General features: G+C 40.3%; 1 protein-coding gene across 21 annotated transcripts in view; it reads right to left on the reverse strand.

Annotated features, from left to right (window-relative positions):
• NCOR2 (nuclear receptor corepressor 2) overlaps window positions 1–13287 on the reverse strand; it is a 708717-nt gene that overhangs the window by 83116 nt on the left and 612314 nt on the right. For all 21 annotated transcript variants that reach the window (XM_089653704.1, XM_089653697.1, XM_089653690.1 and 18 more), the window contains one exon: window positions 8953–9160. In XM_089653704.1, the coding sequence (XP_089509830.1) occupies window positions 8953–9160 (208 nt within the window). The remainder of the gene's footprint in view (window positions 1–8952; window positions 9161–13287) is intronic.

Genomic DNA, 13287 nt, shown 5'->3' on the forward strand with positions numbered 1-13287 from the left:
TCTAACAGCTTGTCATTTCCCCGTTTTCAATATCTCTGCTGATCATTTGTCTGCTGCCTCAACCAACCACACCACTGCCTTCTACCCTAACTGACCATGGCCTGTTTATGGACTATGCCTCTGCCTGCCATCTCCATTGTTTATCCACCACATTTCTGCCTTCCACCTAAACTGACCATGGCATGTATATGGACTATGCTTCTGCCTGCCGTCTGGATTATCAACTGGGTTTATGCCTTCTTCCTGGACAGACCTCAGCCTGTTAATCGACCATGTTTTTTGCCTGCCGATTGGATTGATCTCTTGCCCTGCTACTGTAGTAGTGGAATTTAAGCTAGTGGTCTCACATATGTGAGGGGCTTCAGAGTAGAGTAAACCAGTTTTTGGTTTTCTCCAGGTTTTGTAATTCCCAGGAACAGGGTGTGTTTTTGTCTAGAGGCTTTGAAGAGATTGGATGGGTCAAAACATCTACCCCTGTGCCCCGGTCCTACCTTACCTAGGCCCTAAATCTGATGCTCCTGCCTGGATGAATAATTTGGCTGTGCTGATCATATCTCTGCCTGCTGCCTGTACTGACGCAGGACTTTTTATGATAAATGTTCCTGCTTGCTGCCTGGACAAATATTTTGGCTGTGCTGACCATATCTCTGCCTACTGCCTGTAATGACCCAGGACATTTTATGGACCATGTTCCTGACTGCTGCCTTAACCAATGCTTTGGCTGTGCTGACCATATCTCTACCTGCTGTCTGTACTCACCCTGGACTTTTTATGGACCTTCTTCCTGCCTGCTGCCTGTACTGACCTGGACCAATGCTCTCCTCAAACCACAGATAATCTTTTGTTTACATTGTTTCCTATACAGTGGGTTTCCCCTGGGTACTCCGGTTTTCTCCCACACTCCAAAGACAAGCTGGTAGGTTAATTGGCTCCTGCCTAAGTAATTGGCCCTAGTATGTGTATGTATGAATGTGAGTTAGGGACCTTACATTGTACGCCCCTTGAGTGTTAGAGACTGATGTGAATGTACAATATATATGTGTAAAGTGCTGCGAAAATTGAAGGCACTATATAAGTATCTGTAATAAATAAATAAATATACAGTGTGTGTTGATTTTTGTGCTACACTTGTTGCAATGTTGAACATAATCTGTTCAGGCATTGAAAAGGTCTTACACATGCGGTATCCCCATAATCAGGAGGAGTAGCAGACTGTATTTTGGGGTGTAATTCTTGGTATGTCCATGCTGTTTGTTAGAAAAATCTTATAGATTGACATCGTTGTGTTAAAAAAATACATTTTAATTTTCTTTCCACTTTTTCCAAAAACCTGTGGAAAAAAACAACATGTTCAAAAGACTTATTATGCCTCACAAAAAATAAGTTGGTATTTGCTTTCCAAAATGGGGTCATTTTGTGGGAGTTTCCACTTTCCTGGTGCTCCACGGCCTTCAAAAACATGACAGGTTGTCAAGAAATTAGATGTGTAATTTTTGCCCTTAGAAGGTCTAAAGGTACCACTTGGATGTTGGGGCTCTCTATGTGGCCATGCTCTGGAAAAGACTCACGTACCTGGTATCCCCATACTAAGGAGGAGTAGCAGAATGTATTTTGGGGTGTAATTTTTGGTATGTTGGAAACTTGCTGATTATTACTCACGTTGTCTTTGCCACAATTCATATTGCACCTAAGTAGGTCTGGATTCAGGCCTTTATACTTATCACCTCTGTTTTGAGGTTATTTTTTTCTGTCTCCCCACTCTTGGAATTATTGTGCCCTTAGTACTATTGATATTTGCGCAACACCATTTTATTTTTGTTTTTAATTTTTGGTATATAATTGCTATGTGTTGGAAATATCTTATAAATGGACAACATTGTGTAAAAAAAAAATACATTTTCATTTTCTTTCAACGTTTTGTAGAAAACAATGACATGTTTAAAAGACTCATTATGCCTCATAGAATATATGTTGGGGTGTTTGCTTCTCAAAATGGGGTCATTTTGTGGGTAACTCTATTGTCCTGGTACTCCAGGGCCTTCAAAATTGTAACGGTTAGTTATGAAATTAAATGAGTAATAGTCAGTTAAAGTTTGACAGTGCTGGAAGCTGACAATTGGTCTGGGCATAAAGGGGGTATACGTGCCCAGTAGGCAAGTGGTTAAAAGTGAGTCCAAGATTACATAAATCTCTTTACAATAATGTCCATAAATTCTTCTTATCCCAGTGCTTTAAATTCCTAATGTATCAAATCACACGCAAGTTGAGGTAATCAACACACTGTGCTTTCCTTCGTCCCACACTCCACATGCTACTCCTTTTAGAAACAGGCTCACCCTTGGTGATGAACCTTAAAAACTCTGGTTAAAAATATTATTTTTATTAAGTGCTCGTTTTTTTTCAGAGGCTTAGGGTAAAGCTATACTTACCCATTTCTCTCATCCTTTGGAAAACCGTGCTCCATCACATCCAGGGGTGGACTGTTCCTGCCATCCTCACATCCAGAGCTGGTCTATGGGTGTGATGACGTCAGGAACAGCCCATTCACAAGACCTCTATCTTGCGGGGGGTAGGAGTGGCAAGGACCAGTCTTGTGCTTGGAGAATCAGCAGATTAGGTTAGTATATCTTTACTTTCTGAACTCTTAGACAAAAAAGAGCATTCAACCCATGCAGTGCGGGCAGAGCCCCACTGCATGGGAAAGTAAAAAATGTGCCCAGATTTCTTCTTTATCTACAGTATTATACACCAAACCAAACTGTAGTAAGGGCTGGGACACTGTATGGATGGGGGCACCAGTGAGCTCATTTTGAGACATTTTAACAAGTGAATGACTGCTGGGGGTAGCTTCCGCTAAGCTCACACATAATGAAGGGAAGGGTGCAGTTTGGCTTCTTCGCCCTGGGCGCTGACTGACCTTGTCACGGCACTGACTGTAGCTGTAAACCATCTGTGCACTGTGTTTAAAATATTTTTAAATATGTTGCAGAACTTTGCTAGCCTATTAAAAATTAATAAGATGTGTGATAGCTTACATTAACGACGTATGCTTTACCGCAATGCACTGGTGTGCATGGGTGCCACCATTAATCTCCCTGGAAAGTGCATTTTGCTGGAAAATGCAAGAAAGGAGAGCATGGTTTTCTTTTTTAATGAAATGAACTTAAATGTAAAGTTGTGTACTATATGCACTAAACAGTAACTAGCTTGCCTGTATTCTTCCAGGTATTATTCAAAATGCTTATATAAGGTTATATAAACAAACTCTTAGCACATTGAGATTAAAATACTGAGCAAAGCAGCCACCCTCCTGATTTGCCTATGGTCATGATGCAAAAAAGGTCCTTGAAAATAAATCACTGTGTTTGATATGTCTCTCAATATTTTATTACATTAAAATATACTGTATATAACTGAAATGACAGCAGTTCCAGAACATTAAACACAATGAAATAAGGCTCAGGACCCTGCAGGACTCGCAAACGCTTACGGCAAATATGAACACATGTGGCTCAGATTTAAAGACTCACATATTCTCTGTGAGCTGCTACTCCTGCTGATTGCTGTAAATATTTAAATGGTGAGAATGTGCCAAAAGGAAGAGCAGAGTAATAAGTGGAATTTGGCCTCGTTTAATCCACACTTGGCTCACAGTTTAGCTATACAATTATTACCCCAATAATCACACCTCCCAGTTTGTACTGAGCACACAAACAGATGAACAGTCCAGCAGATAAAACATCACAGCTACTAGATTGACTGACGGATTACACTAGGGTTTATAAAAAATATATTATATATATATATATATATATATATATATATATATATATATACATACACACACACACACACACAGTTGTGTTCAAATTAATAGCTGTAAGACATCAATAACCTGATCAATCACTGTTTTTGGTAGAAATGATATTTCTACATGGCAAATAATTTACTAGCAGATGTAGTAGAGTAATAGAAATCCAACAGACCCAATAGTCATGACATGCATGCTGCTGATTCTGTGTAATTGAATCACTAATTGAAAGGGGCATGTTCAAAATAATAGCAGTGTGGAGTTCTATTAGTGAGATCATTCATTCTTTGAAAAACAGGTGGCAATTATTGCCCTTATTTAAGGAAGGAAGGCAGCAAATGTTGTACATGCTGGTTACAGTACATTTCTCTCTGAAATTCTGAGGAAAATGGGTCGTTCCAGACATTGTTCAGAAGAACAGCGTACCTTGATTAAAAAGTTGATTGGTGAGTGGAAAACATAAAGAAGTGCAGAAAATGATAGGCTGCTCAGCTAAAATGATCGCAAATGCTTTAAAATGGCAACCAAAACCTGAAAGACGTGGAAGAAAGTGAAAAACTACCATTCGAATGGATAGAAGATTAGCCAAAATGGCAAGGACTCAGCCAACAATCAGCTCCAGGAAGATCAAAGAAGGTCTAAAGTTACCTGTGAGTCCCACTGTTGAAAAAAAGACGTGCTGAAGAGGTTACAATTTGCCAAAGAGCACATTGACTGGTCTAAAGAGAAATGGCGCAACATTTTGTGTACTGATGAAAGTAAGATTGTTCTTTTTGGATCTAGTGGCCGGAGACAGTTTGTCAGACGACCCCCAAACACTGAATTCAAGCCACAGTACACTGTGAAGACAGTGAAGCATGGTTGCACAAGCATCATGATATAGGGATGTTTCTCATACTACGGTGTTGGGCCTATTTATCGCATACCAGGGATCATGGATCAGTTTGAATACATCAGAATACTTGAAGAGGTCATGCTGCCTTATGCTGAAGAGGAAATGCCCTTGAAATGGGTGTTCCAACAAGACAACGACCCCAAACACACCAGTAAACGTGCAACATCTTGGTTCCAGACCAACAAGATTGACGTTATGAAGTGGCCAGCCCAATCCCCGGATCTTAATCCAATAGAAAACTTGTGGGGTGACATCAAAAATGCAGTTTCTGAGGCAAAACCAAGAAATAGAGAAGAACTGTGGAATGTAGTCCAATCATCCTGGGCTGGAATACCTGTTCACAGGTGCCAGAAGTTGGTTGACTCCATGCAACACAGATGTACAGCAGTTCTCAGAAACAGTGCTTATACAACTAAATATTAAGTGATTCAAAGGAAAGCAAAATCTTCAAACATTTTTCAGTTTATATAGTGAATGTTTGAGTTTGTAAAGAAGAATACAAACACTGCTATTTTTTTGAATAGTCTAATATTTACTTTTCTTCAATTTTTTTAGAAGACCAACACAAATTTGAAATATTTTTCTTCATGTTTTGATTTGGAATAGAATGTGTAGTGTTCCCAATGCATTTGTGTGTATGGAAATAAAAGCTATTAGAAGGATTTTCAGCTTTATTCACTTTTTTCAACACACTGCTATTGTTTTGAACACAACTGTATATATTACACACACAAACACACACACACACACAGTATCTCACAGAAGTGAGTACACCTCCCACATTTTATTTATTTATTTCAGGTACTTATATAGCGCTGTCAATTTACGCAGCGCTTTACACACACACTCATATATATATTGTACTTTCACATCAGTCCCTAACCCTCAAGGGGCGTACAATCTAAGGTCCCTAACTTACACTCATACACATATTAGGGCCAATTAAGACAGGATCCAATTAACCTACCAGCATGTCTTTGGAATGTGGGAGGAAACCGGAGTACCCGCAGGAAACCCACGCAGGCAGAGGGAGAACATGCAAACTCCAGGCAGGTGGTGCCGTGGCTGGGATTCGAACCAACGACCCTAGTACTGCCAGGCGGAAGTACTAACCATTTAGCCACTGTGCTGCCCAGTGTATATTTTTGTAAATATGTTATTATATCTTTTCATGTGACAACACTGAAGAAATGACACTTTGCTACAATGTAAAGTAGTGAGTGTACAGCTTGTATAACAGTGTACACTTGCTGTCCCCTCAAAATAATTCAACACACAGCCATTAATGTCTAAACCACTGGCAACAAAAGTGAGTACACCACTAAGTGAAAATGTCCAAATTGGGCCAAAAGTGTCAATATTTTGTGTGGCCACCATTATTTTCCAGCACTGCCTTAACCCTCTTGAGCACCAGATCTTCACAGGTTGCCATTGGATTCCTCTTCCACTCCTCCATGACGACATCACGGAGCTGGTGGATGTTAGAGACCTTGTGCTCCTCCACCTCCCGTTTGAGGATGCCCCACAGATGCTCAATAGGGTTTAGGTCTGGAGACATGCTTGGCCAGTCCATCACCTTTACCATCAGCTTCTTTAGCAAGGCAGTGGTCATCTTGGAGGTGTGTTTGGGGTTGTTATATTGGAATACTGCTCTGCGGTCCAGTCTCTGAAGGGAAGGGATCATGCGTTGCTTTAGTATGTCACAGTACATGTTAGCATTCATGGTTCCCTCAATGAACTGTAACTCCCCAGTGCTGGCAGCACTCATGCAGCCCCAGACCATGACACTCCCACCACCATGCTTGACTGTAGGCAAGACACACTTGTCTTTGTACTCCTCACCTGGTTGCCACCACACACGCTTGACACCATCTGAACCAAATAAGTTTATCTTGGTCTCATCAGACCACTGGGCATGGTTCCAGTAATCCATGTCCTTAGTCTGCTTGTCTTCAGCAAACTGTTTGCGGGCTTTCTTGTGCATCTTCTTTAGAAGAGGCTTCCTTCTGGGACGACAGCCATGCAGACCAATTTGATGCACTGTGCGGCGTATGGTCTGAGCAATGACAGGCTGGCCCCCCCAACCCTTCAACCTCTGCAGCAATGCTGGAAGTACTCATACGTCTATTTCCCAAAGACAACCTCTGAACAGGACTCTGAGCACATGCACTCAAGTTCTTTGGTCAACCATGGCGAGGGCTGTTCTGAGTGGAACCTGTGCTGTTAAACCGCTGTATGGTCTTGGCCACCGTGCTGCAGCTCAGTTTCAGGGTCTTGGCAATCTTCTTATAGCCTAGGCCATCTTTATAAAAAGCAACAATTCTTTTTTCAGATCCTCAGAGAGTTCTTTGTTATGAGGTGCCATGTTGAACTTCCAGTGATCAGTATATGAGAGTGAGAGCGATAACACCAAATTTAACACACCTGCTCCCCATTCACACCTGAGACCTTGTAACACTAACAAGTCACATGATACTGGGGAGGGAAAATGGCTAATTGGGCCCAATTTGGACATTTTCACTTAGGGGTGTACTCACTTCTGTTTCCAGCGGTTTAGACATTAATGGCTATGTGTTGAGTTATTTTAAGGGGACAGCAAATTTACACTGTTATACAAGCTGTACACTCACTACTTTACATTGCAGTGCACACACACACGATATATGACCTAGCTCTACACAGAAGTAGGTATACATTCAGATATACAGTGGGTATAGAAAAGAATCACCCCTCCCCCCTTAAAATAATATTTTGTTGCTTTGCAGCCTCAAATGAAGACAGAGCTTTTGTTTTATCCAGCTGTATTTACTCAGTGCAACCTTTAAACATCCAAGTGAAAGATATAACACCAACATGTGAGAAAAAAAATAAAAAAAAAACAGAATCACTGAGTTGGAAAAAGGATCACCTCCTTGTGTCAGTATTTTGTTGAACCACCTTTTGCTTTAATTACAGCATTTAGTCTGTTGGGATACATCTGTAGTAACTTTGCACGTCTAGACTTTGCAATATTTGCCCACTCCTCTTTGCAGAACTACTGAAGTTCAGTTAAATTTGATGGGACCGTTTCTGCACTGCAGTCTTCAAGTCTTTCTACAGATTTTCAATGGGATTTAAGTCTGGGCTCTGACTAGGCCATGCAAGGACATTCACCTTTGTTCTCTTTCAACCACTGTGTGGCCATTTTGCTGTGTACTTTGTGTCATTGTCATGTTGGAAGGTAAACGTTCTTCCAATTGACAACTTTTGCCCATCCATTTTCCCTTCTATCCTGACAAGTGCTCCAGTCCTTGCTGCAGAGAAAGACCTATATAACAGGATATTACCACCTCCATGCTTTACTGTAGGAATGGTGTTATTTGGATGGTGAGCTGTATTGTATTTCCGCTAGACATATTGTTTAGTGTTGAGGCATAACTTGTTTCTTGCAACCCTCCCATACAAGCCACATTTGTGGAGAATTTGTGATTTTGTTGTCACATGCACACAATGACCACGCTTTGTCATAAATTCCTGCATCTCTGACCAGTTTCCTCCTGGCTCTTTCAATCCGTTTGGAGCAACGCCGTGATCCAGGGAAGGTCTCTGTTGTACCAAATACCTTCCACTTCTTAATGATAGATTCACTGTGCATCTAGGCATTGATAAACCCTTTGAAATGGTTTGTATCGATCTTCTGACTTGTGCCTGTCCACAATTTTATCCTGGAGATCTTTTGACAGTGCCTTTCCATTCATAGTTGATTGTTTGCTTCAGTTGCACTATCAGGGACTGAAATGCTCTAGGAAAGCTAAGAGCTAATCAAAATGACCACCGATGATGACACACAGTTTAACTAAAATGCTTACGGATATAAATTTTATTTAACGTGTAATAAAAATAATAAAGCATACAACTAAGTGAGCACCAGTGCTGACTAATGTTATTTATGGGCAAAAACTGTTTATACATCCTATGTTACTGATCTGTTACACCAGAGACACAAATATAAATCTAGCTACAGTTTCATGGATCTAGGATACAACTGTATTCTCCAAAACTGTGAAAAAAACCCCAAAACAAATAAAACTATTGCTGTCTACTTATAAAGTTTACAACAGGCAGTAACATGGGGATTAATATGAAGAAAGAATGTCAATTCCCTGAAAGTCTCTGGTTGCACACATACAACTCAATAGACTGCATACCTGTGCCTGTAAAAAAAGAAGAAGGGTATAGGGTGCTAGCTGGTTTGTGAGATACCTACCTTCTTTATCGACAGCTTTCCCTGTTGGGCTACTGATTGTCTCTTGCTCTTTGTCAGGTAGCAGATGAGATGGAGGTTGTTTAGCTGCGGTTTGTCCATCCAGGGCAGACTCATGTGCCTTGGTGATCTGTTCTTGGTAAAGGGCCAAAGCATGATGAGGTTTTACAGAAGCATTCTGAGGAACAGTGTCTGAGATGCATTCGGATATCTGAAAAATAATAACTATTAGAGAATCCCAGTCTGAGGCAAAAATCAATATATGGATTTTAAACGGAGAAACAGTGAAATCATTAAATATACCCATTAAAGGAAAAGTAGGATCAAAGCTCTTTTGGCCCTATTTCACCTGGGGACAAGAAAAGGGCACTTCGTTCTGCACCCGTGACCCGCATTCAGCTGACAGTTGGCTAAAGTCCACTGTCGGCTGACGTCACTGACCTGGGTCCAGACTTTGGAGAGATCCTGACTTTAATGTTGGGATCCACCCAGATGCCTGGACCAGCGTCTGGCACAGCCTCTCAGTGAGCTGTTGAGAGTCTGAGCCAACCGCTCCTGCCTCCTCCACAGGCCACTGAGTACTGGAGGGGCAGAGCAGAGAGCCAGTGACTGACAGTCACCGCTCTCTGATTACTGAAGGTGGCAGGAGACAAATGCAGCATCCACCTAGGTGAGCATGTATGTTTGCTTGTTTGTTTTTTTATAATTCCCAAACTTCTCTTTTAACAACGTCGGTATTCCTATTCTCTGCTACATGTTAAATTATAGTACAACTTACATAAAGGACAATAAAGAAATAAAGAGAGAATGCCCCTTTTGTATTATGAGACCAGAGCATTTCTAAAGCTGGCCATACACTGTTAAGAGAATGACTAAACAAAAAAACTTAACAGATTCCTCCATCCCCACTGTACAGCATGAATTGATGAATCTCTTGTTGTGCCTCATGTATTCTGAGAGCAACTGCAGCCAGCTGGCAGAATACCCGAACTGGATGCAGCTGCTGTTCAGCCAAAAATATTTCTTCCAGCATCTTTGATTTTTCAATCAAAGGTTGTCAGGGCCACCCACATAATACATTTCTACTGCTTCATAAAGAACAGAGGACATTCACATAGTGTATGGCCAGATTTACTAGTTCAAACCTGACACATGGAGAATGAATACCCACATACTTTTTTCCACATTTGTCTGCCTGTCAGAGTCATGGGTAATCTGTGATCAGAAACAGTGGGACTGACAAACTAGCTTAGGCTAGGTCAGAAATGCTTGCCTCTTCCACTTAACAAATGCATCTATTCTCAATGAATAGTTACTTTCTTTGTGGACTATGCATTAGCTGATTACACACAGAAATATCGTGAAGTGGGTGTGATTTTCATGGAACTCTAGCAACCATATAAAAGATATGTCCTTCTAAATGGGAAAACAATTTGTGTGCCAAGTGAACCATGGTGTAATGCATGTGTATTCATGCCACATAAATAGATAAAAAAAAAAAAAATCTAACATTGTTGGTGGATCATATGGGAAGGTGCTAAGACGTTTTGTACATGTGACCGTAAACTAATAAAACTGATATACATAATTTGTAAGAACATTTTCATTAATATATTCTGTTGGGGTTATATTATGTTACTAATGCAAGCAATTGTATACAAACAGGTGCATGTGTGCATTTTTCTTTGTCACTTAAAGAGGCATAATAGAATGCAGTAGTAGATGTAGTGTCATTGTTGCTGTGCTGTACTATTGCCTCCTCTATAACATGTCTTCATTAATTGGTTGCTGGAATGTGCTGTTATGTTCAGAAATTTGAATAAAGGGCTATTGAAGTGCTGAGAAAGAGTTTGGATGTATGATCCTCTGGATGTGCCTATAGACTACAGTCATTGCACAAATCTCGATATATGAAGACTACTTTTCTTCACCTCTGAGGTTTGTTTTTAGTAAATGTTTGTACAGACAACAAATGCATGATGGTGCAGTAAAGCCCAGCAGAATACAAAGCAGCCGAGACCCTGCCTAAAATGCATTTCCACGTTATAATAGTTGCATGTTCTCATTCGCATAGCATAATAACAAATAAAAAATGCTGCCTACCATTTTACCTGTTCTTTTCTGTAAACTCGAAAACTGAAGTTTTCATCTGCTATGCAGCGGGGCTAGGGATGTAATGCTTACCACAATTAAGCCTGTGTGCTGGCAGATCCCATTATCAGTTGTAAACTAGATTTGTGCTAACAAAGGGTTAAAGATCTAGAAGCTGCCTTTCTTTATTGTATGTTAAGGAGGGGGGACGCAGTGCAGTTTGTTCCTTCTTTTTCAGTGGGGACAGACTGAGTTTCCTCTTAATTTAAATTGTTCAGAGTAGCTTGCAGTCTACTTGAGGCCTGCTCTAAACAAACCCTTAGAGAGGGAAGAAATATTTTTTATGTATGCTGTGTGGGAACACACAACACAGTGGAGTTTCTTCAAAATTGAGAGCAAAAGTGGAAACACAATTGAAGAGATTGATTCCAAACACCATAAATAAAGCTGTAACAGGACAGGAGTCAGTTTTTACATATAAAATGCTGATGGCTGATGTACACTGGGCACCATATTCACAATACCGTGCAGGGTATGTAATATGATTCTTGGTTCCAGAAAAGTGACTGTTTACTTTGCCTTCTACTGCACATGTGCGGTGAGCAATATCATCCTCTAACTGGGCAATGGGGACTGACAGCACTGAGGAAAGTAATAGAGCTCTGTATGCTTTAGAGTGAAGATGGGAGCTTAAAGTGGAACTTTAGGGGAAATAATCTGGCAAACAGTGTACAATTTCAGCAATGCCAAGATGAATGAATACCCATGCCTGTACTGGTATGATGTCATCTTGGCCTAGCCATTGAACACTAACAAAAATTGGTACCCAGAAACTGACTAGTCGAAGATGTCAGCGGCCAGCAGGAAGCTCCAGGGCACCGAAACACTGGAGTGGATGGAAGTATCATTCCGTTTTAAAGTGGAGCTAAAGACAGAACTCTTTTTTTTTCATATTAAATAGAGTAAAGGAGGGTTGTAACCCCATTGGTTGTTGTGTCCTATTAGGGAGATTTCCCTTCACTTCCTAAACCACTGCCACAAACGGAAGCTAATAGATATTGCAAAGCAATTACAATAGTGGATGCCACCACTGTCTCAAAGTAATACATCTCAGAAGCAACTAATGCCGATTGGCACACCTTAATCATTTTTGCATCCACTTTATAAGGAGGAACCGAAGGAAATGGAAAGATGAGGTTATAAAGCTGGGAAATACCTAAAGGTAATTTTCAGAATATCACTCCTCATCATGCATAGATCCATAAACAGTTAAATGCAAATGTATTCAACACCGAAACAGAAATGGATCCCATGTTCACCACCTTTTATTATAGAGCTCTGTTTGTGCCTCAGATAGAGATTAAAATGATCCTAGCCATTTCTTATGCAGACCATGTGCTTAAGTAATTACACCGGGACACAAACACATCATGACATTCTTTAATAAATCTCACCTCCCAGTGGGTAAATGCAAAATAAATAGCCCAAGACTATAAACTTACTAACACAGGTACCTGTACATGATTTTAATTATAAGTTTATAAGTGTCAATGTATGTAAAAGGAATTCTTTTTCAAGATAATAATTGAAGGTGTTTTTTTCCCATAGCCACATACCAAATATGACTGTGTTGGCCAAAGTTATCACTGACTTTGTAAAGCTCAAGAAATCTGATTTACATGCAGCAAATGAGTCTCTATCCATGTACTCAGTAAAGGCCCCATACTATATGGCATGGGACAAACACTCATTTTAGTGCTTAAAAAAACACCTCTGTGTAAGTATTCCAAAATGTGTATAATATAGAATTCTAAAATATACTAAAATACAGCACTTTCTACAACATTTACATGGATGAGCAAATCATTGGGTAGATATTAAAAGGAAAAGACAGGTTGTTTGACTGCTTCAAACAGGTGAGTACCGTTAATGATAACTAGAATCTGACAAGCAGAACAGCTCTTGCACGAGAGGCCTTGCTGTGCGTCATCTGATTGCGCTGACATGCACATCAATATACGGTGCCGTACACACATATACATACGGTCCTAAAACTTAAACCTGGCTCATATATTTTTACACTTTAGTGCTTGTTCACATGAGAGTGGCCTCCCTCAGCATATGCTGAAGGGGAGAAATGTATGCTTTTCAATATAGTGTTAGCATTTTTTCATCTGCATTTATGGGCAATTCCTGAACTCTTCCATAACAAGGGTACCCTAAAAGACAACTGAACCAGACATGTGG

Source organism: Staurois parvus, unplaced genomic scaffold, assembly GCF_062004578.1.
Source record: "Staurois parvus isolate SC_StPar_1 unplaced genomic scaffold, SC_StPar_1.0 ptg000719l, whole genome shotgun sequence".
Lineage (NCBI taxonomy): Eukaryota > Metazoa > Chordata > Amphibia > Anura > Ranidae > Staurois > Staurois parvus.